The 19,768-nt window shown below is 50.9% G+C and overlaps 1 protein-coding gene across 1 annotated transcript in view; it reads right to left on the bottom strand.

Annotated features, from left to right (window-relative positions):
• Window positions 1–19,768, bottom strand: part of Sh3pxd2b (SH3 and PX domains 2B) — a 77,744-nt gene that overhangs the window by 16,645 nt on the left and 41,331 nt on the right. Inside the window, exons 4-8 of the mRNA XM_051167380.1 lie at window positions 17,525–17,601; window positions 11,356–11,447; window positions 9,975–10,000; window positions 5,123–5,257; window positions 1,391–1,495 (exon numbers count right to left, since the gene is read on the bottom strand). Of these exons, the coding sequence (XP_051023337.1) occupies window positions 1,391–1,495; window positions 5,123–5,257; window positions 9,975–10,000; window positions 11,356–11,447; window positions 17,525–17,601 (435 nt within the window). The remainder of the gene's footprint in view (window positions 1–1,390; window positions 1,496–5,122; window positions 5,258–9,974; window positions 10,001–11,355; window positions 11,448–17,524; window positions 17,602–19,768) is intronic.

Below are 19,768 nucleotides of genomic sequence, written 5' to 3'. Positions count from 1 at the left end.
CAAGGCTATCAAATACCCAAGGCCCACTTTCTCCCCATCCCGCATGCTTGCACACACAAGATTGACAAGACCGTGTTTTTCACATGCAGCAGGCATGGGCAGTCCCTGAGCAGCAGGGAGCTCATGCAGATGCAGGGGCTTGGCTCCAAGCATCAGATGCAGAGAGATCTCCAAGGGTAGGCACCTTGACGCCAGCTGATGGCATACAAGTCCCCCAGAGTCCGGCGGCGACCCACAGACCGGGGCAGAGAGCAGTACCTCCAGGAGACTGGCCAGGCAGCATGTGGAGGGAGGGCAGAAGGCAGAATTAAGAGGACTGTACTCCCAGAGGCGGTAGGCCTGGGAGCATCTCAGAGTGACTCCCTGGGAGGGAATGACCTGAATCTACTCCCAGACCCAGGCACCCTTGAGAGGACACGCACCAGTAGTCATTCTATTTCTGAGAATGATTATACTGTGACAACTGTCACAGTGGAAGGAAAAAAAATGCCTAAACCTTTGGGGAAATGTGCTTTTGCCTGTCCTGCTGGTGGCTCGTCCACATGCCATAGGGGTGGCTGAGCCCCTACCTCCCAGAGGGGGATGTACATGTGACTCTGGCCTAGCCAAGGTTCTGCAGGCTTTTCTGGGTGTGGCTCCATATCCGTGAAATGGTCAGCTCCTACACAGGCATCCCATCACAGACTGTGTAAGGGGACAATAGGCTGCCTGCAGGGTCCCTCTTCCCTTTAATCTGAGCTCACTCTGTTGTAGTCTGTGCTAGCTTGGCCTCCAGTTCCTGGGTGGGGGGGGGGGTGGGGGGGAGGCCACTGAAGCAGAGCAAACAAACTTTATAGAGTATCACTGTAATAAATTAAATGCAAAGCCACACGCAATCTTTGGAGGTGTACATTTGGGGGGAGGTCTTAGATTCTCCTCTTGGCCCCCTTTTCCAACATACCTGATTTAGCTCTGTGCTCAGAGCCATCTGCTGAAAGCCAACAATACTCAGCCCTCAGGCAAGATGAGGACATAGGCCTCATTGTTCCCACATTCAGCAGAGAAGGCGGTGTGTGTGTGTGTGTGTGTGTGTGTGTGTGTGTGTGTGTGTGTGTGTGTGTGTGTGTAGGCGGGGAGGAAGGACTTAGAGAGGTGTCCCTGGCCCAGGCCATTCTGGATGTGACAGGGGGAAATTCACACTCAGGGCTGGCAGCAGTCGGTCTGAGGGTCCCCTAAAGGGGTGAGGCCCCAGCTTTGGCAAGGCTCACCTAGGGTAGCTCTCACAAGCCCACACGGAAGCACAGCCTGTCCTACGGTTCTGACTTCATCCTGTTTACAGGCTCTGGGTCCCGGGCTAGTGAGATGTCAATCCCAGAGCAGAGACTGCGAAGAGGGCGGAGCTCCTTCCTACCTTCCTCGGGTTGGAGGGAGAACTCATCTTGGACCCCATCCTGGCCCTCGAGGCAGGTTGCGGGGACCCAGCCTTGCTCTTCAGCAGTGCTGACAAACCACCAGCCTGCAAGGAAGAAGAAGTCAGGGTGCTATCAGTGGGGCCAAGCAAGAGTGTAATAACCCAACTGCCTGTTGGCACACGAGGGACTGTTCTTGGGGTGCCCGGAGGGCAGCAGATTCTCACATAGGAGCCCCTTATATAAAAGGTATAGGACACACTGAGGACCCACCCACACCCCTGTAGACTTTAGCCTATCTGCAGGTGGTGTCTGCCAATGGGATGTCAAATCTGTGAACAGTTAGGTTACACATTTAGTGGTCACGACAGGGAAAAGCTCTGGACAGGGTCAGTACAATCGCATTTTTCCCCTTGATTACTTTCTATTCATGGTTGGTTGAATCCAAAGATACAGAATCCACAGGTGTGGAAACTGACTGTATATCCTGCCATACAACAGATAATATTCAGGATAGGCTAGAAAAATTTACTAGTTCACTAGGTAGAACGTAACTGCCAATAGTAGACACTAAGTGCTAAAAATAAGTAAATGATTAACTTGCTCCTAAGCCTGGAACAGGGGCGACGGGGGTAGCCCTGAGTAAGGAGATTATAGAACATGTGCCATTGGCGGGGTGTGCAATGGCCTGCTCACCGTACTTGCATTGCTTGATATAACCTTCACATTATTGCCTTCATTGTGCAATGAAGAAACTGAGACACAAAGAGGCTAACAGAGGTGACAGTATACATCAAGCGTGTGGCGGAGCTGCGCTCTGTGTTTGATCCTAAAGGCACAGGCTTCAAAAGGCACTCGGTGCATGTCACGAGGAGTCTGGCGGCAGGCATGACTGCTCGGCAGGCTTTGCACTCATACCACGTGCTCTGTGAGGACGGGCTGGTGTGGGCCCAGTGACCTCCATCTCAACATGCCTATGTTCTAACCCCTCAACATCTGTGGATTCTACATTTGTATTTACCAACCGTGAAATTGAAAAAAAAAAAAAAAAAAAACCCTCATGTGTACTGAATCCATAGACTCTTAACATTACTTTCTAAAACCAGTGGTTCTCAGCCTTCCTAATGCTGGGATCCTTTAAAACAGTCCCTTGTGTTGTGGTGACCTCCACCTTAAAATTATGTCATTGCTACTTCAAACCTGTAATTTTGCTATTGTTATGGATCGTAATGTAAATATCTGCTATGCAGGATATCTGATATACGACCCCAAAGGGGTCACAGCCTACACTTCTCTAGACAAACAGTAAAAAAAAAAAAAAATCTATTCACAAGGTACCTACATTACACGAAGCACAATGTCACCCAAAGAGGATGTAAAGTGTACAGAGGCTGTGGGCAGGTTAGAAGCAAAACCTCTGTCTGCTGAAATAAAGGGCCAGAGAGCTATCTCTTCAAGATGCCTTCTGGCCTCACATCCTTCTAGCATCCCATCCTGGGGGCCCTGGGAATGTGCCCTCCTCTCTTCAGGTCCCCTGGTATCTCCTTGCCACGCAACCCGCATGCATCTCTCTTGGGGCTTAAGAACTGCAGAACTCCAGCTCTGCAGCCTGTAGAGACCTGGGGGCAAATAGTGTGTCACTTGGAGCCTGGCTCACTCAGTTATAGCACAGGGATTATAGCGAGAGGATGTGTACTTTTCAGTTTTCACCCACGGGTCACTATTCCCGCAGCTCTGGTGACTTAAATGCCTGTAACACTCCTGGGACACTTTAGGCCTCAGGAGATTGGGATGCAGGCTCTCTCTGTCCTTCTCCTGCCTGACCTTTGCATCTGCCTTTTTTACTCAAGGCAGGCATGGAAGCAAGGATTTCCCTCCCCCAAGGGAAGACAGAGAAGCTAAAAATATCCTCTAATCCTTTCCACTTTGGAGCGCCTGGCTATAAAGAAATTAAATTATCTGACCTACTTTGATAGTAGATTATAAAATCCCATTTTGCAAGAGTTCCTACCCCACACTCGGGAATACAACACAGGCCAAAGAGTCTGGAGGAAGAGGCCTAGCTGGCTTCCCCACTGACTATTAGCATTTGATCTGACCCCTTTTATTTAGTCACAGGTCAACCCAGCTGTCAATTGTGCCTCTGCAATGAAATCTCTGAGAACCCCAGGGGTCTGGAGAGCTTGCTGAGCACAGAAATTCCCCTAGGGCGGGGGTGGGGGGGGGCAGCAGCCATAGAGGGTGTGGAAGTGCAGCGCCTCTCCAGCAACTTGCCTGTGCACCCCTTCCCTGTATCCTTTACGGTATCCTTGACAATGACCCTGAAAGCATGTTTCCCCTGGTTATGTGAGCCACTTAAAGGAGCCAGAGAGGGGCTGTGTGAACTGTGCTTGATAGCTAGCTGTGGGCCGTGCAGGCAGAACAGCTGGGTTTGCACCTGGCTGAGGCAGTGAGGGACAGATGGCCTCAGGGACTGAGCCCATGGGATCCAACACTACCACTAGGTGTGTGGAGTCTGGACAGAATTGCACTGACAGACTGCCAGCTGATGTCCACTACAGAAGTGAGTGCTACTTGCGGTGGAGAGAAAGCCTCACATCTTTTACGGTCACAGAAGTGGCCTTGAAAGAGTTAGAGCACGGGACCCTGGGATGACGTTGGAGTAGTCCTTCCTTCCACGTCATCAAAGCTAATGACATCTAGATTGCATAATTATGGAGGCTTGCTGGCTAACACCAGCCTCATGACTAATGGGGACGTGACCCGTAGGATGTCGGAAACTTCATCTTCCTGTATTCTTGGAAGCAGGGACTCTACCTAGATTGCACAGTTAGGGTCTGGTTGGCTAATGCCGACGTCATGAGTAACATGGGAAACTGTAACATCACCGGAAAGATTGCTGGAAGCATCATCCTTCCACAGGTACGTGGACTTAACTGGCCATTGGGCTATCATAGAGCTTGGTCCCTCAGAGCATGATAAGCCACTGGGGACCCTGTTGAGGAAAGGGGCTGCTCACCCGCTGCTCCCCCTGCCCCCCACATGGTGTGATGGCTGCTCTGTAACTAAGAGGGGAGCGGGGAAGGGAACTTGCATTTCTGGAGCACATGCTGTGCGCCAATTTCAGGTTTAGGCACTCTTTTTTTTTTTTACAGCGCATCATTTTACTCTTTCAATAGTTCTTTGACAGTTTTCTGTGTTTCGTGGATGAAAAAAAAACTGATGGCAAAAGACACAAAGTGACCCGGACTGATGTGCAGTGTAGAGCCCAGGCAGAATCTAGCCTCCCTGTCTCAATCATCCCAGTGGATGTGGCCAGTGGTCCTGGGATGACAGTGGGCCGAGAACACAGGCAGATGCCCACTTTCTCTGAACAGTCTCTCTCTGTAGCCCAGGGGAGTCAGGAATTGAAGGCCCCCATGTCTTCACTTCTTGAGCACTAGGATTACAGGAATATGCCACCTCTCTTGGATATGTGACCTCCTTGAGAACTCCCAAGGGAGACCAACAAGTTCTCGATGGAGTGCTTGGCTCTGTTGGTAGGTACTAGAAAACCAGAAGGCCCGCCCATGAGCAGTGGTGACACCTGACCCACAGGCTGCTGAGACAGGGGCTCTGGGGAGCCGGCCCAGGCTGGCCTGCTTCTTTGTTTTGGAGTTTCCATATGCTTCTGTTTGTAGGACTCGGTGATGGGGCAGGGTTCAAGGTACGAAGAAGGTGGTCCAGGGCCTTACCTGACTCATTCTTCTCAATGATGTCCACTACTTGGCCCACACTGAGGCTGATCTCTGAGCTCTCTTGCTTCTGATAGTCTGCTACCACCACATACTGCTCCAGGACCATGGGGTCCACTGAGGTCAGGTCACTCCCTGGGGACAGCAAATGCCATCAGACATCCCAGCTCTGAAATCCTTGGTTATAGGCAGGGTTTGCCCCGTACCCCGATTCCTATCCTTGCATCCTCTCTTTCACTTGCTTACTCAGGCACCAAAGTTAACCAAGAGCCCTGGGGCTTCTAAGAGGTTCCAAGTGAGTTAAGATGTGACACACGCCCTGAACCTGGATGCCTGGGGTGGGGGGAGGGGGGAGCTCAAGGGGGATAGTTTGGATTATCTTGAGGTCACCATCCAGCCAGTCTTCATCCTAAACCCCTCACCGATGAACTCATAAGTCTCCTATGATGCTCCACATACTTAGTTGGGGATCACCAACACAAAAGTAGATGACTCTCAAGTAGCTCAAGGTAGGAGGAAGATAGACACATGGAGGATATATATTTACATACATACATACATACATACACACACATACAAGAGATCAAATTATGTAAGTACCAGTTTGGAAATACCCAGGATGCCAGGATGGAGAATGACCAGGAAAGGCAAAGCGGTACCAAATGAGTGGTCAGCCAAGACTTCCCAAGCAGAAAGCAGAGACTGAGGGAAGGCGTCCTGGGAGTAGGGGAGAGCCAGGGTAAGTGGGGTCTTCCACCATGAGGAAGGCGTAGGAGCCTTCAGGAATAGAATGAGGTTGGGGGGCCGAGTTCTGCCAGGAGGTAAACCTAGCACTGAGAGAAGTCCCCGAGGAAAGCACTGGCCTCAGGCCAAGGGCTTGGTAAGTTTGACTTTTTTTTTTTTTAAATCCTGAGGAGTCAATTAAGGTTTCTATGAAGGGAAGGAATGGCAAAATTTATAGCTAGACAAGTGACTCTGGCTGCCATGTGGAGAGAGGCAGAGGCTGGCGAGGGAGAAAGCACTCCGGTCTGAGGTGTGAAGTTGCTGGGCAGAAGGCAATGGTGGCACTGGGGCTGGGCAATGTTCCCAGGAGGGAAAAGTGTGGGAGAAGCTTCCAGGCAGGTGGCTCTCCTGGCGTCCCACCCTGGAGCTGTGAGGGCCCGCTGCCCACTACGACAGATGGGTATGCACACAGAAACACACTACAGAAGACTTAAAAGGGACATCTCAGTTCAGGGGCATTGAGGAGAAGGGGCCAGCATGGCACGGGCTGGGGTGGGGGTGGGCTGGCTCTGTGAGCAGGTTCTGGCCACTGAGCCAGAGTGAGGGGAAGGGCGAGGAGAGGTGCAGAAGGGATGAAGGCTGGCTGGGAAGGAGCCTGGAAAAGAATGTCTCTCATAGGCTGCAGACCGTGGCAAACCTTTCCAGCATCACTGTGCCAGAGGTGGGCTCTGCCTGTGACAGATAAGAAAACCGACTGAGGATAGTAAGTGGATTGTCTTTTACCACACAGCTGACTACGGACAGGGAGGGAGGTAACGTCTGAGGTCTGCGGACTTTCTTTCCTCGCCAGTTCCTGGGTCCACCCCAGGATCCAGCTAACCTGTGTCCCTACTGTGTATTTCTCAGAGCTTATTGTCACTATCCCCAGCTCTCTGTCACCCATCACCTCCTAACAGGCCGGCAGTCCACCAAAGCAAGAAAGTTACGTTGGCTGGGGTCTGAGACAAGGTTCAGCTGACCCTAGCCGACCGTGACCCTGTCGAGAACCTCCTGCCAGGCTAACCTGGTGTGTTCTGTTCTTCCAGGGCCCTGTGCAAGGGGTTGGTGAGCCTAAGATGCTGGCTCTTTGGGGGTTCCTAGCCACTGCAAACCAGGGTTCTTTTAAGTTCAACAGAGCAAACCACAGTCCACACCGAGTAGAACCTGCCTCGGGGCCATGAACCCCTCTAACGGGAACCACTTAGTCTTAGTCTCCCAACTGGCTCCCCGCTTTGTCAGCCTCAACCCACCATGTTGTTCATGATTCTTCATGTAGAGGATCATCCTACCCACCCCCTGCCCCCCTCCCCCCCCCCCCCCCCCCGCAAAGTTCTCACCTCACATAAGAAAAGCCCAATGTCTGTAAAGCCCCGCCCAATCGATTAGCCTGTCAGCCAATCAGAACTCATTCCCTCCCCCAAGCCCCTACCCAAGAGGGCAGAAGGCTACTTATCTCCTGTTCTCATTATTCTGCAGTGAGGAGACTGCTGGTTTTTGCCTGGCTACAATGAACACTGGGGGAAAGGCCTGAGTCTTAGAGTCGGTGGGTATAAACAGAAGTATATGCTCTGTCCTTATGGACCGAGGCTTGCTCTGTTTCACCTGCTCGCTTCTCCTGGCCTAAATGGACATGTCATGGCTGGTGCTACCACAGCCATCTCAGGCCAGCAGGTAACCTTGAGAACACTGGCCAGGCACAGCAAAGCAGTAAGGCAGGCCCTGGATCCTTGTTACCATCAAACACTGTGCGGTCTCGGTTATCTTTTGTGTTTGGGCTAAGAAGAAACACTATTGGGTCGTTTAAGCAGAAGGGTTATTTTTGTCATTCATGCTTAAGAAGTATTCTCCGGCCCCATAGCGCCTACTCTACCAGAGAAACTCTTGAGGTAGGTGGTTTTTTTTTTTCCTTTCTTTCTGATGACGTCTTGAATTTTTAAAATGATGAGTAATGCCAAAAGTGGGATTTTTCCCCCCTTCATAAGTTCACTAAATTGCCAGCTTGCTGGAAGAATCTGTAAATAAGCAAGAATCAAGAAGCAGGGCTCTTACAAGCCACCAGACGACCTGCTCAATTGTGGTGAGAGTGATCAGCGTTTGAGGCCGCATGAGTCAAGTCTGCAGGAGCCAGCTGGCTGGCACTGGGCACAGTCTTGTCTGCTGGGGACAGACAAGCCTTCTGGCACAGGAAATGCAGGGGTAAGGTCTGCTTTTAATTGAAAACCCTTTAAAATTCAATCAAGAAGGCCGGCTCTGAAATCAAGGCAGTGTCCACCAATCAGACAATAAGGAGCCCATCAGGGTTCTGAGTCTGAGTGGAGGAAGGTGCCCCGTGTTCCAGCCAGTGGGGCTATAAATAAACCTGAGTCCCACCATTGCACGTGAGTGCTGTCAACCACGGTCACCACAAATTAGGGCCTCGGCTCTCTGTTCCAGACAGGTCCCCTCATCAAGCCTGTTCCAAACCGGCACTCTTATTCTCACAAACCAGAGCCGTCTCTCCCCTCCTCGCCCCTTCCTCTCCGGCTCCTGCCAGGGGAGTCTGCATACTCAAAGCCAGAAACTTCGAGACAGGCCCAGAGTGGCAGCTGCTCTCTGATCTTTGCTAAGAAAAGAAACCCGTCATTATCCCGGCGGAGGGCCACTTGCAGCTTTAGCAGGATGTCATGGTGTGGCCAGTGACCACTAAACCCCAAAGGAGAGCCGGATGCAGTCAGCGAGCACAGGGGGCCGAGGAAAGAGGAATGAGGGGTAAGCCTTCTGTCCTCCTTTTCTGCTTTAATCAGCCTAGAGGCCTTTAAAGCTGGCCCAGGCTCTGCTCCCGGGAGGAGAAGCAGACCACAGCCCTGAAATGTGGACCTGCTCCTGGTGCTATAGCGGGCACCTACAGCCTTGAGTGATAACCCAACAGTATCAGTTAGACAGTACTGTTAATGTGTTTTACATATACTACAATACAGACGCATGTATGTGTGTGCCTAGGGCCTTGCGTGTGTTAGGTGACTGTTCTACCACTGAGGCACACCCGAGGCCTGGATGTCACACACAAGGAAACTGAGGCAAGGCCATCAGTTTTCACTTCGGGAATCTTTGCTTGTGCCCCTTCCTCCCCATGCATGGAGACCCTCAAACTTCCTGGAGTTCAAGGACATTAGAAGCCGGGGCCCTGGAAGCTCTGAAACCCACCCTGGCTGCGCTGCCAGGAGCATGGGCAGTGAGAAGAGCTGGGGCAGTTGTTACTCGTCTTCAGAATGCACCCCATCACCCCCAGGCCCACCTTCTCTTTCCCGTGACCACCTCTGCTAGAAGACTGGAATCATCCTGAGAACAGAAAGAAAAGCTTCCTGCGTGAGAGAGGAGCCCAGCAGGGCTTGAGTGACAGGCGTCAAGCTCTGTCCAGGACAGTGGGCTGAAGGACAGTGGCCTGAAGGAAGGTTAGAGGCCAGCCAGGACCGAGGCTGTCAACAGACAGGGGCCCAGATCTGCAGCTGAGTCCACCTCCCAGCCCCTGTGCATGGTGTCTTCTCGGCTCAGAATTCCCTTCGCTCTTTGGAAAGCTCACCTCCAGTCCCTGAGATTCAGGGTCCCCATCCTCTGCCCCTCCCCTCATCCTCTCTGCCTCCCGGCTCTGGAGAAGGCTGTAAGTGTCCACATTGCTTTGTAGGAAGCGGATAAATGGAGGCACAGGACCCTCCGCAGCCTGGCTAGGAAGACACCTACCTGGCCATGCCATAAAGGCTTGCTCATCTCATCCACTGCATAGTAGTTTTGGCAAGGGACGAAAGAGGCTCAAATCCCTCTTTTGGGAGCCAGGGATGGGCATTAGTTAATCAATCAATCAATCAATCAATCATCAGCTCATCCATTCATCCACCCAATCATCTACATGTGCCAACCACCCACCCATCTGTTCACCCACCCCTATCTGTCTGTCTATCTATCCACCTACCCATCCAACTACATACCCGATTACCATCCATCTGTCCATTTATCCCTCTGTCTATCCATCTGCTGGACTACTATGTCCCCGGTGTGGAACCCCACATCAGGCATGTTGTAGAAATGAATAGAAGGGGATGGAATAGACGCTTACCTGATTTCTTCTTCCCGATGTGCTCCCTGTGTAGGAGAGAGGAGTGAGAAAGAGCCAGTCAGCTCTTGTTAAGTACTGGGCTGAGACCCCATTAGGATGCCAACAGTCTCCATCCCACGGCATCCTCAGGGACCCCACCCCAGGAACCCAGGCTTCTTCTAAGAAAGCCCCCCTCTTTGATTCTGCCTTCTTCTGGATCTAGGGACCAAAGTTTCTATGCACTTGGGGAGTGGAGACCTTAGGAAAGAGCCTCTGCCTACCCAGCCATCACACTCTGATAAGCGTGGTGGTGGTGGTGGTGGTGGTGATGGTGGTGGTGGTGATGGTGGTGGTGATGGTGGTGATGGTGGTGGTGGTGGTGGTGGTGGTGGTGGTGGTGGTGGTGATGATGGTGGTGGTGATGGTGATGGTGGTGGTGGTGGTGGTGATGGTGGTGATGATGGTGGTGGTGATGGTGGTGATGATGGTGGTGGTGGTGGTGGTGGTGGTGATGGTGGTGATGGTGGTGGTGGTGGTGGTGGTGGTGGTGTGGTGTGGTGGTGGTGGTGATGGTGATGGTGGTGGTGGTGGTGGTGATGGTGGTGGTGGTGATGGTGATGGTGGTGGTGGTGGTGGTGGTGGTGGTGGTGATGATGGTGGTGGTGGTGGTGGTGGTGGTGATGGTGGTGATGGTGGTGGTGGTGGTGGTGGTGGTGGTGGTGGTGGTGATGGTGGTGATGATGGTGGTGGTGGTGGTGGTGGTGGTGATGGTGGTGGTGATGGTGGTGATGATGGTGGTGGTGGTGATGGTGGTGGTGGTGGTGGTGGTGGTGGTGGTGGTGGTGTGTGGTGGTGGTGTGGTGGTGATGGTGATGGTGGTGGTGGTGGTGGTGATGGTGGTGGTGGTGATGGTGATGGTGGTGGTGGTGGTGGTGATGGTGGTGATGGTGGTGGTGGTGGTGTGGTGATGGTGGTGGTGGTGATGGTGATGGTGGTGGTGGTGGTGGTGATGGTGGTGATGGTGGTGGTGGTGGTGTGGTGGTGGTGTGTGGTGTGGTGGTGGTGGTGGTGGTGGTGGTGATGGTGATGGTGGTGGTGGTGGTGGTGGTGGTGATGGTGATGGTGGTGATGATGGTGGTGGTGGTGGTGGTGGTGATGGTGCTGGTGAACAACTGTGGGTTAGGGATGCTTAGCCAGGTCCCATCATCTGTTAGATGGGACCACCCTTTCCCACTTACAGTGACTATGAAGCCGCAGGCAGCGAGGCCCTGAAGGGGGCCGAGCCAATGAACTCTGGCTTAGTTTTCAGTTTGCTGACTCCGTATCCTTATGGGTCTGGAAGGATGGCAGGAGGGGACGAGGGGGCAAGTTGTCACTTGGGGAAGTCCACGGACCAACTTACTCTTTGGGAGGATTAAGGTCCTCGGGTCTTGTCTCGAAAAACTGCAGCACCTCATCACACTGGGAGATGTAGGGGGGCAGCTGAATCAGGGCCTAGAGCAGAGACATGGGTGAGCCCCAGGAAGGGGATGGTGTCAGAAACGTTGTCACCAGAGGTTCTCACACTCAGGCAGGCATCAGGATGGCACAGGGGGATTTCTACTGCATGGCTCAGGGCCCACCAGAGCTTTTGAATCAGCAGGCTGTGGTGAGGCCTGGGACCAGGCATTTTAACAAGCTTCCTGGAGATGCTGGTGCCTTTGACTTGGAGAACACACACACACACACACACACACACACACACACACACACACACACACACACGCAGTCTCCCAGATGTATGGAGGTAATACATTCTGTTGGCATACAAGCAAACATTATATGTTCATATTTACCCAATCCAGCCCATACCGTACATGCTATTTGGGAAAGCGATAAATCCACTAACAGTGTGAACTCCATCCTTTTCCTCTTTATCTACCATACCCTACTGTCTGCCATCATCTCTACCACACAGCTGAAGAACATCTGGAGTGTATCCAGCAAGAGCCTGAATCTCCTAAGCTGAAGCTGCAAAGCCCGATGATTTGGATATAGGCTGGATGTAAATCTCCAGAGTGATGGAGCGTTAGCATGTCAGCCTCCCACGGGCCAGTTGCTAGCCACCTGCCAGAGTGGCTCAGCTGGGTCACAACAGAGCCCAGCTGCGTCTACCAGCAAGTTGTATGAAGCAAGGTAAAGGTAAAGGCGGGAACAGGCATTTGTTCTGTCTGCTGGTCTACCAGGCATGTCCTGTCCATGACAGAGGTGGCTCCACACTCAATGAACACCGCAGTTCAACAGACATTCAGTTAAGCCTCCCGCCTCTCCAAGGTCCCATAGTGAGAAAGATGGAGGTGCAAAGCGCCCAGTGTAGAGTTGCTTCCGGTCCATGCTACTACAGACACGGAGGCAGGGGTGCAAACATACATGGGAGGGATTCACACAGCCCTCTCCCCCCACAGAAACTTCCATAGCTCAGTGGGGCTCTGCACTTCCTAGCTTGCGCTCCCTGATGCCTCTCTTGCACCTTCTGGCCTGGTATCGCCCGAGCGAAGAGATGTGTGCCATGCCATGCATTTTCTGTCTAACAGTTCTGGAAATTAAACCTGTGCTCCAGCTGTGTCCCTGCAGCAGAGTGCAGAACACCAGGTTCGGATGGACACTGTGGAGGTGCACGGGGGACTCCAGGGTGGCACCTCACATACACCCCTGAGGGTGTTTTGAACCTACATCATTTCTCCCTCCCTAGTTATAAGTTCTTAGATGTGATGTGGCCAAATAAATCTTCTTTGTGGTCAGCGCTTTCCGAGTCTTTAAAGGTCCCTCTGTGCCTAGAGACAGGGAGCTTTCATTTTGTGAAACCTTCATAGCACTGCCTCTTACAGTGATGACTTTGAGTTCTTAGAGGCAAGCCCACTGTGCCATGAGGCTGGGGTTAGCCATCTCCTGCACTCCCTCCCAATATGGAGACCTTTTATCCAGGAATCTGGTCTTGCTTCTGTCAGTGTCAACCAGTGTAGCATGCAGGGTCTGTTTCCGGGCTCTCAATTTGTTTCCAATAGCTTTTCTATCTGGTACTAATTATGTGGACGATGGTAACTTTACACTAGGTCTGGCAGGGCACTTTCTTGTGTTTTACTACATACCTGGCAGGCAGGTTTGGGTACCAACAGTCCTTGCTTATTCCTAGCTGTCGGAGATTACCACTTTCTACTAAGATCAAGCTCAGTGCGATGGATGCAGCTTACCTTAAGTCAGCTCACAGTGTCCCCAACAGCTATCTAAGTGCTAGCAATAGCTCATGCATCCAGAATTACAGATTCGGTGACAGAAGGGACAGTTTCATGTCCTCTAAGGAGAACAGGTCCTATGATGCTGACCCAGGGAATCTGGGCAAAGTACCAACATGTTGGCTTTGTTCTGACTCTTCGGGAATTGGGATAGCCTAAGTGGTTTCTTCCTTGAGGTGAATTCATGTTTTCCGTATCATCCCACGTCACAGACAACCGGTGTCTCTGACGGCTCCAAGTTCTAAAATCACCTTTTCAGAATAAAAATGTCCAGAGGCTAAGGAAGCCCTGGACCTGAGTGTAGCTGGACCTGGAGGGAATTGAGTGTGCCAGGGAGAAAACAGGGCAGATGGTGGGGGCAGAGGAACATTCCCCAGCATTGGGGAAATGTACAGGCAGGAATTGTCCAGCTGGGCAAGGTGACCCTAAGAACCTAAAGTTCTTGCCAGCACGGCCTGGACAAAGGATGCTATCTTCACAATGGCAATTTCAGGCTTTATAGCTTTAAAGGGGAACATGAAAAATGCAGTTCTTCTGGGAGTTGGACAGTAGTAGCAAACTGCTTGTCCCTGGCCCCACGCCTTCTGAAGATGACAGGAGGGAGGAGTTTGTCTGCCTGTGTTAATCTGTTTTCCGTTGCTCTACCAAAGTAACCGAGGCTGGGTCCTTTAGGAGATGAAGGCTTATTTGGCTCACAACTGTGGGGCTGGCCAGAGAGAGCCCCTGGCAGTGTCATAACACGGTAAAGGAATATAGAAGAGACCAAGACCATCATATAGTTTTGATTTTCATAACAGCAAGCTCTCGAGAAAACTAATTTTTGAGACCGGCATTAAGCATGGTTAATGCGTGTTCTGCCACCAGATTGTCAAATATCCAGCATAAAAACCTCCTGAGCAGCCGGGCAGTGGTGGCACAGGCCTTTAATCCCAGCACTCGGGAGGCAGAGGCAGGTGGATCATGTGAGTTTGAGGCCATCCTGGTCTACAAAGTGTGTCCAGGACAACCAAAGCTACACAGAGAAACTCTGTCTTGAAAAACTAAAAAACCAACCAACCAACCAAAAACCCTCCTGAGCTGCACTTTCAACCCACATTCAGACCGTACCACTGTGACACAATCCAGACCCGATTACTTCAACCTCTTGCAAGCCCTGCCCACCCCCCACCCCCCCGGCCAATATTGTGGTTATAGGTAGCTGTGGGGTTTCATTTCCTCATCTACACAACAGGAATATGGAAACCCACCCTGCATAGTCACTGGAGGGATGCGAGGAGCTCATGTCTGACCAGGATCTGACGACTCTATCCCTTCCTGCATGCCTCCTGACCAACAGGGGCCATCTGTCCCAACACTGCCCCCTTTGGTATTAAAAAACTTTCAGATTTGTTACAGTATAATTACATGCCATAAACTTACTCATTGCAAGAGCCCAGTTCAGTATTTTAGTAAATTATAGAGTTCTATCCTCATCCCCCACAATTCAGTTTTAGAACTTTTCCATCATCCCAAAGATCAAAATTGCAGTTCATCTTCCCGCCCACAGTCCCAGGGCCCAGGAAACCATTCATCTGCTTTCTGTGCTCGAGAACCTGCCTTGCCTGCACATTTCACTCAGTCTTTTGCATCTGGTTTCTTTCACTTAGCATCATGATTTTGCGACTCATCTGGGTCATATAATTTACCCAAATTTAACTGCTTGATATCAAGTTGTAGACTATCCCTTACACTGGCTACCACGAGATACTGTTGCTAGGAATGTTTGCATTCAAGACTGTGCGAACATAAGCTTTCTCTTACGTACAGACCCAGGGCTGACTGTCTGATAAGCTTCATGGGGTGTGTTGAAACAGGTTCTCCTTATGTACCCATGCTGGCCTGAAGTTTTGTGATCTTTGTGTCTCAGCCTCGCAGAAATGGCCCCATTGTTTCCCAGAGCCTCACTAACATCTGGCACAAGTGTCCCACGATTAACGCTAATCTACAGTCCCTCAACGGTTCACAATACTAAACTTCTCTTCATGTGTCTATTTTATTTGTTTATTTTTGAAAAACGTTCTCATTTTATCATCCTGGCTAGCCTTGAACTCATTTGTAGACCAGGCTGGCCTTGAAATCACAAAGTGTGATATAAGGGCCAAGTTAGCCTTTATCAAACCTACTTACAAACTTCTCTGCCTTTTTTTTGCCCCCTTCTCTAAGCTTTCCCATATTTATTGCTTTTAGAATCCCACAGATTTTTATATTTTTGTATATGTACAGAAGCTGTGGCTGGATTTGGGGGTGAAAGGAGGGCACCTCAACTCTAATGTCTCAGGGCATATATATTTAGAGAAGATCTTTACAGAAGTAATTGAAGATTAAACAAAATCCTCAGGGGTGGGCCTTAACCCATATAAATGGTGTCCTTTTGGATTAGGGGACAGATACATAAAGAGATCATGTCCTGTACAGTCACAGAGGCTCCCTGAAAGCCACAGACACAGCCTGAGAGACCCTGCTGCTTGCGCTTTAGCTTTCAGAAGTGACAGAAAAACAAATGCTGCTGTTGTCACCAAGATGATTTGTGGCCCTGATGAACTAGGCAGTAGCTAGTTGTCCCACATGCTCATAAAAGAACAAAAACAAAAACAAAACAAACCCTCCTTCCTCATTGCATGGTTCTGGCACCTCCCTGAGCGTCAGTTAGCCTGGCATTCAGGAGCATTTACTCCTGGCTCACACACAGCATTGTCCACGGATCTCAGGATAGTACCATGGAGTCTGGATTACTGTAGGGTATGAGGAGCCTTGTAGGGAGTCTAAGAAATGGTAAGCATGACTGATCTTTCAAAGTCCTTTGAATTTACACACACACACACACACACACACACACACACCTGATTTTGTCTGCACTACCAAGAAGACCACGGTATTTCTTTCTCTTTTGTTTTGTTTTGTTTTGTTTTTCAAGACAGAGTTTCCCTGTGTCTAGCCTTGGCTGTCCTGGAACTCACTCTGTAGACCAGACTGGCCTCGAACTCACAGAGATCCACCTGCCTCTGCCTCCCCAAGTGCTGAGATTACAATTGTGTGCCACTGTGCCAGCTTGAATAGCCCACAGGATTTCTATAGGATTAAATCCAGATAGAAAGAAAATTTTTCTTTTTTAGAAGAAATGCTCTTTTTGCAACTCCTAGTCTGCCAACTCATAAGAAGCAAATGCCTGACGGTTCATTTAGGGGGTTGGTGGGTTGGCTAGTTGGTTGGAGACAGGCTCTCACCATATAACCCTGGCTACTTAGAACGCACGGTATGGGATCAAGCTCACCTTGAACTCACAGAGAGTTTTGCTTCTGCCCCAGAGTGCTGAATAAAGGCAATCCCCACCACACCCAGCCTTATTCATAGCTCTCTTGGTTTTTCTTGACAATGCTTTGTGGTTCAGTGTATAAATCCTGCACTTTTGGTTAAATACATTTTTAAGGGTTTTACTTTTTGTAGCTGGTGTGAATAGAACTCTCCATCCCCCCACCCCTCCCCCACCTCCCATCCTCCCTCCCTTTCCCCTTCTCGTACATGCTATGTACACATGTGTACGGGTGCAGATAAAAGCCAGCAATCGGTTATAGGGTGCCTTTCTTGACTGCTTTCCACAGCATTTTTTTTGAGACAGGGTCTCTCATAGAACCCAGATCTTGCTTGCTGGCTGGCTTGGCTGGGCAACGAGCCCCCAAGACCTGCCTGTATCCACTCTTACACTCAGGATACAGGCACTTAGTGCCACGCTCAGCACATTACACAGGTGCTCGGTCAAACTCAGAGCTTCATGTTTGTGTGGCAAGCACTTTACTGACCAAGCCATTTTCCCAAGCTCTAGTGGAAGTGTGTTCATAATTTCACTTCTGGATATAGAAACAATTGGTGACTGTATATGGCACCTGCATCCTGTGATTGCACCATGCTCGCTCAATAGAGAGACTAAAGGAAATGAAAGCATGCTCCCTACCCCACTAATCCAATCCAACCCAACCACACCAAAAGGCAGGCCTCCTTCCCTCTGTTGGAACGGTCAAGGAACAAGAGGCCAGCTGCATCCATCAACAACAGGGGTTGAACGCTAACGGGAATATTCACGCCCAGCACAGCAAAACCACACAGCCACTGAAAGTGGATTCAGGTTGATTCCATAGTAGCACGGGGGAATTTGTGTGCTTTGTTCTGTTTTGTTTCCCACCCTCCCATGAACATTTGGCACTCAGAAAGGAAAACCAAACAGAACACCCCACGAGGGAGGATGCTGCTGGCATCTCAGCTTACCTTACAGTACTCATCAATTGGTATCAGGCGTTTGACGGCTACGTCCCGGATGTGGCTGCGGCGGAAGAGGATTTTGCCTGCAGGAGAGGAGAGGACATTCAGCAAGGTGGGGACTAGTGGCTTTGCCCTCTGCCGCCTAGAGTGGCTGTCTGGGGGTGGGCCTGAGTGGCACCAAAATTCCTGGCTGCTCTCAGTCTTCCCGGCCTACACCAGGAGATAGGTTGTGTAGCTATGCCCAAACTGAACTCCTTCAAGGCCTGCTGCTCTAGCGCAACAGCTGGGGAGAATGAGCCTAACGGGTAGGAGGCTTTTAGGTTTTATGAGGCTCTGTGATGGCTCTACACCCCAGCCCCACCCCCGACCCAGGGGTAGGCCAAACACGACGGCCACTGTGCATATTATGGGCTACACCATGAAACGGTGATATTGTGCAATTAATGCGAAGTAATCAGGGCGACTGGCATGGCCTTCATTCCTGTTAGAAATATGCACGAGCCTCTCTACCGCCTGAAATGCCCAACTAGTAGCTGTCAGGCGCAGCCCCATACTGCGCTGTGTGGCAGCAGCCGGTGCTTCTCTCACCCACTAACCGTTCCCATCCTTTCCCAACGGGCTCTACTCTTGCTCGGCCCAGGCTCTGGTAACCACGACTCTATGTGTTCCTCCCATGAGGTTCCCCTTTCTCACTTCTGCATCTGTGTGAAAATCATGTGGAAGAGCCCTTGCAGGAGGGGCTCCCCCAAGCTAAGCCTGTGTAGCCCCAGACCTCTGGCTCATGGGCGGCGGCTCAAAGTGGAGACTAAGCTTCCCTTTCCCTCCTTCATGTCTCTGCTCCCGTCTAAGGGTCTGCTAAACTTCCGTGCTATTTGTGTAATGATGCTGTGCCTTCCTGATCTACCCATGCTTGTTAAAAGAAAAGAAAAGAAAAATCTAGAAAAGAATGCACCAAAGGGTTTGAAGAGCTCTGTCTTCCTAGTGACAGAAGACAGGCCTTCCCCACCCCCCTTCTCTAAGCTTTCCCATATTTATTGCTTTTAGAATCCCACAGAAGAGGGGAACAGTGTTGACAGCCTGATGTCCTCAGTGGGCCATCCCCATGGGAACCCCGGGGCCAGCAGGCTCTGCTGTTTGCCCTAACACAAAGGAACCCTGCTGGGATTCTAAGTGGGACATCTTTCCCAGGGTGGGACTTGTCCCCAACCCTGTGAGGTGCTGAGCCTTTCCAGCTCAACTCCAGATCCAGCCGGTGGCCGACCCATCTCCAGCCACTGTGACAATCAAACAGTCCCACTTCCTACTGTTACTGGCCTCTGCAGGTGGAGCTCTTCACACCCCAGACTCCACTGCAGAGCCGAGGCCTACAAACCTTCACGACTAAGAAGTGCTATGGGCCTAAAGGAGCAGCCCTGGGTAGCGGATGCTTTCTGCCATTCATCTGTTTCTCAGAGTGGGAGCGGATCTCCTGGCCCAACCCTGAAATTAATGTGTTCCTATTTGGCTGCAGTCTACATATAACGAGAGGAGAGCCTTATACAGGCTTCTGACTATAAAGGTAGTCAGTGGGCTCAAAATATTCACAGCTAGCCTGGTGCTACAGCCAACCTACACCACAGGGAACAGACCTGTCTCAAAGCCACCACACAACAAACGAGCCTGTTTGGGTTAATTCTCACCTCACCCCCCCCCCCCCCCCCCTCCCGCCAACTTGATACAAGCTAGAGTTATCCAAGAAAGGATCTCAAATAAAATGTTTCCATAAGGTTGGCCTGTAGGCAAACCTATAAAGTATGGTCTTGGTTAAACAATTACTTTGGGAGGGTCCAGTCAACTATGGGTGGTGTCACCCCCCCTTCCTGCTCCCCATAGGTGGCTGAATGAGCCAGGAGCAAGCCAATGAGCAGCATTCCTCCACGGCTCTGCCTCAGTTTCCCTCAATGACAGACTGTGGCACGGGACATAAAAGCCAAACAAACCTTTTATCCCCCAACCCGTGTTCCAGTCGTGTTTTATCAAAGCAATGGAAAGGAAACTAAGCCAGAGACCAATGCTGAGAAGGCTTTACCCTGGAAGGAGCTCAGAGGGTTGGAAACTCCTCACTGCCAATGGAGGGAGGGACCTTGGTGACACTTTGGGCCAGGAGAAAATCCCATTACGTGGTTACAGCCAATCCTTCCTTTGCTGTGCACCCGAAGAGCCAATCAGTGACCAGGGAGAACAGGGCTTTGTTTTTGAGGTTCCCTTCTA

Source organism: Acomys russatus, chromosome 25, assembly GCF_903995435.1.
Source record: "Acomys russatus chromosome 25, mAcoRus1.1, whole genome shotgun sequence".
Taxonomy (NCBI): Eukaryota; Metazoa; Chordata; class Mammalia; order Rodentia; family Muridae; genus Acomys; species Acomys russatus.
Note: the sequence above shows the minus strand (reverse complement) of the source record. Positions and strands in the feature narration are given on the sequence as shown.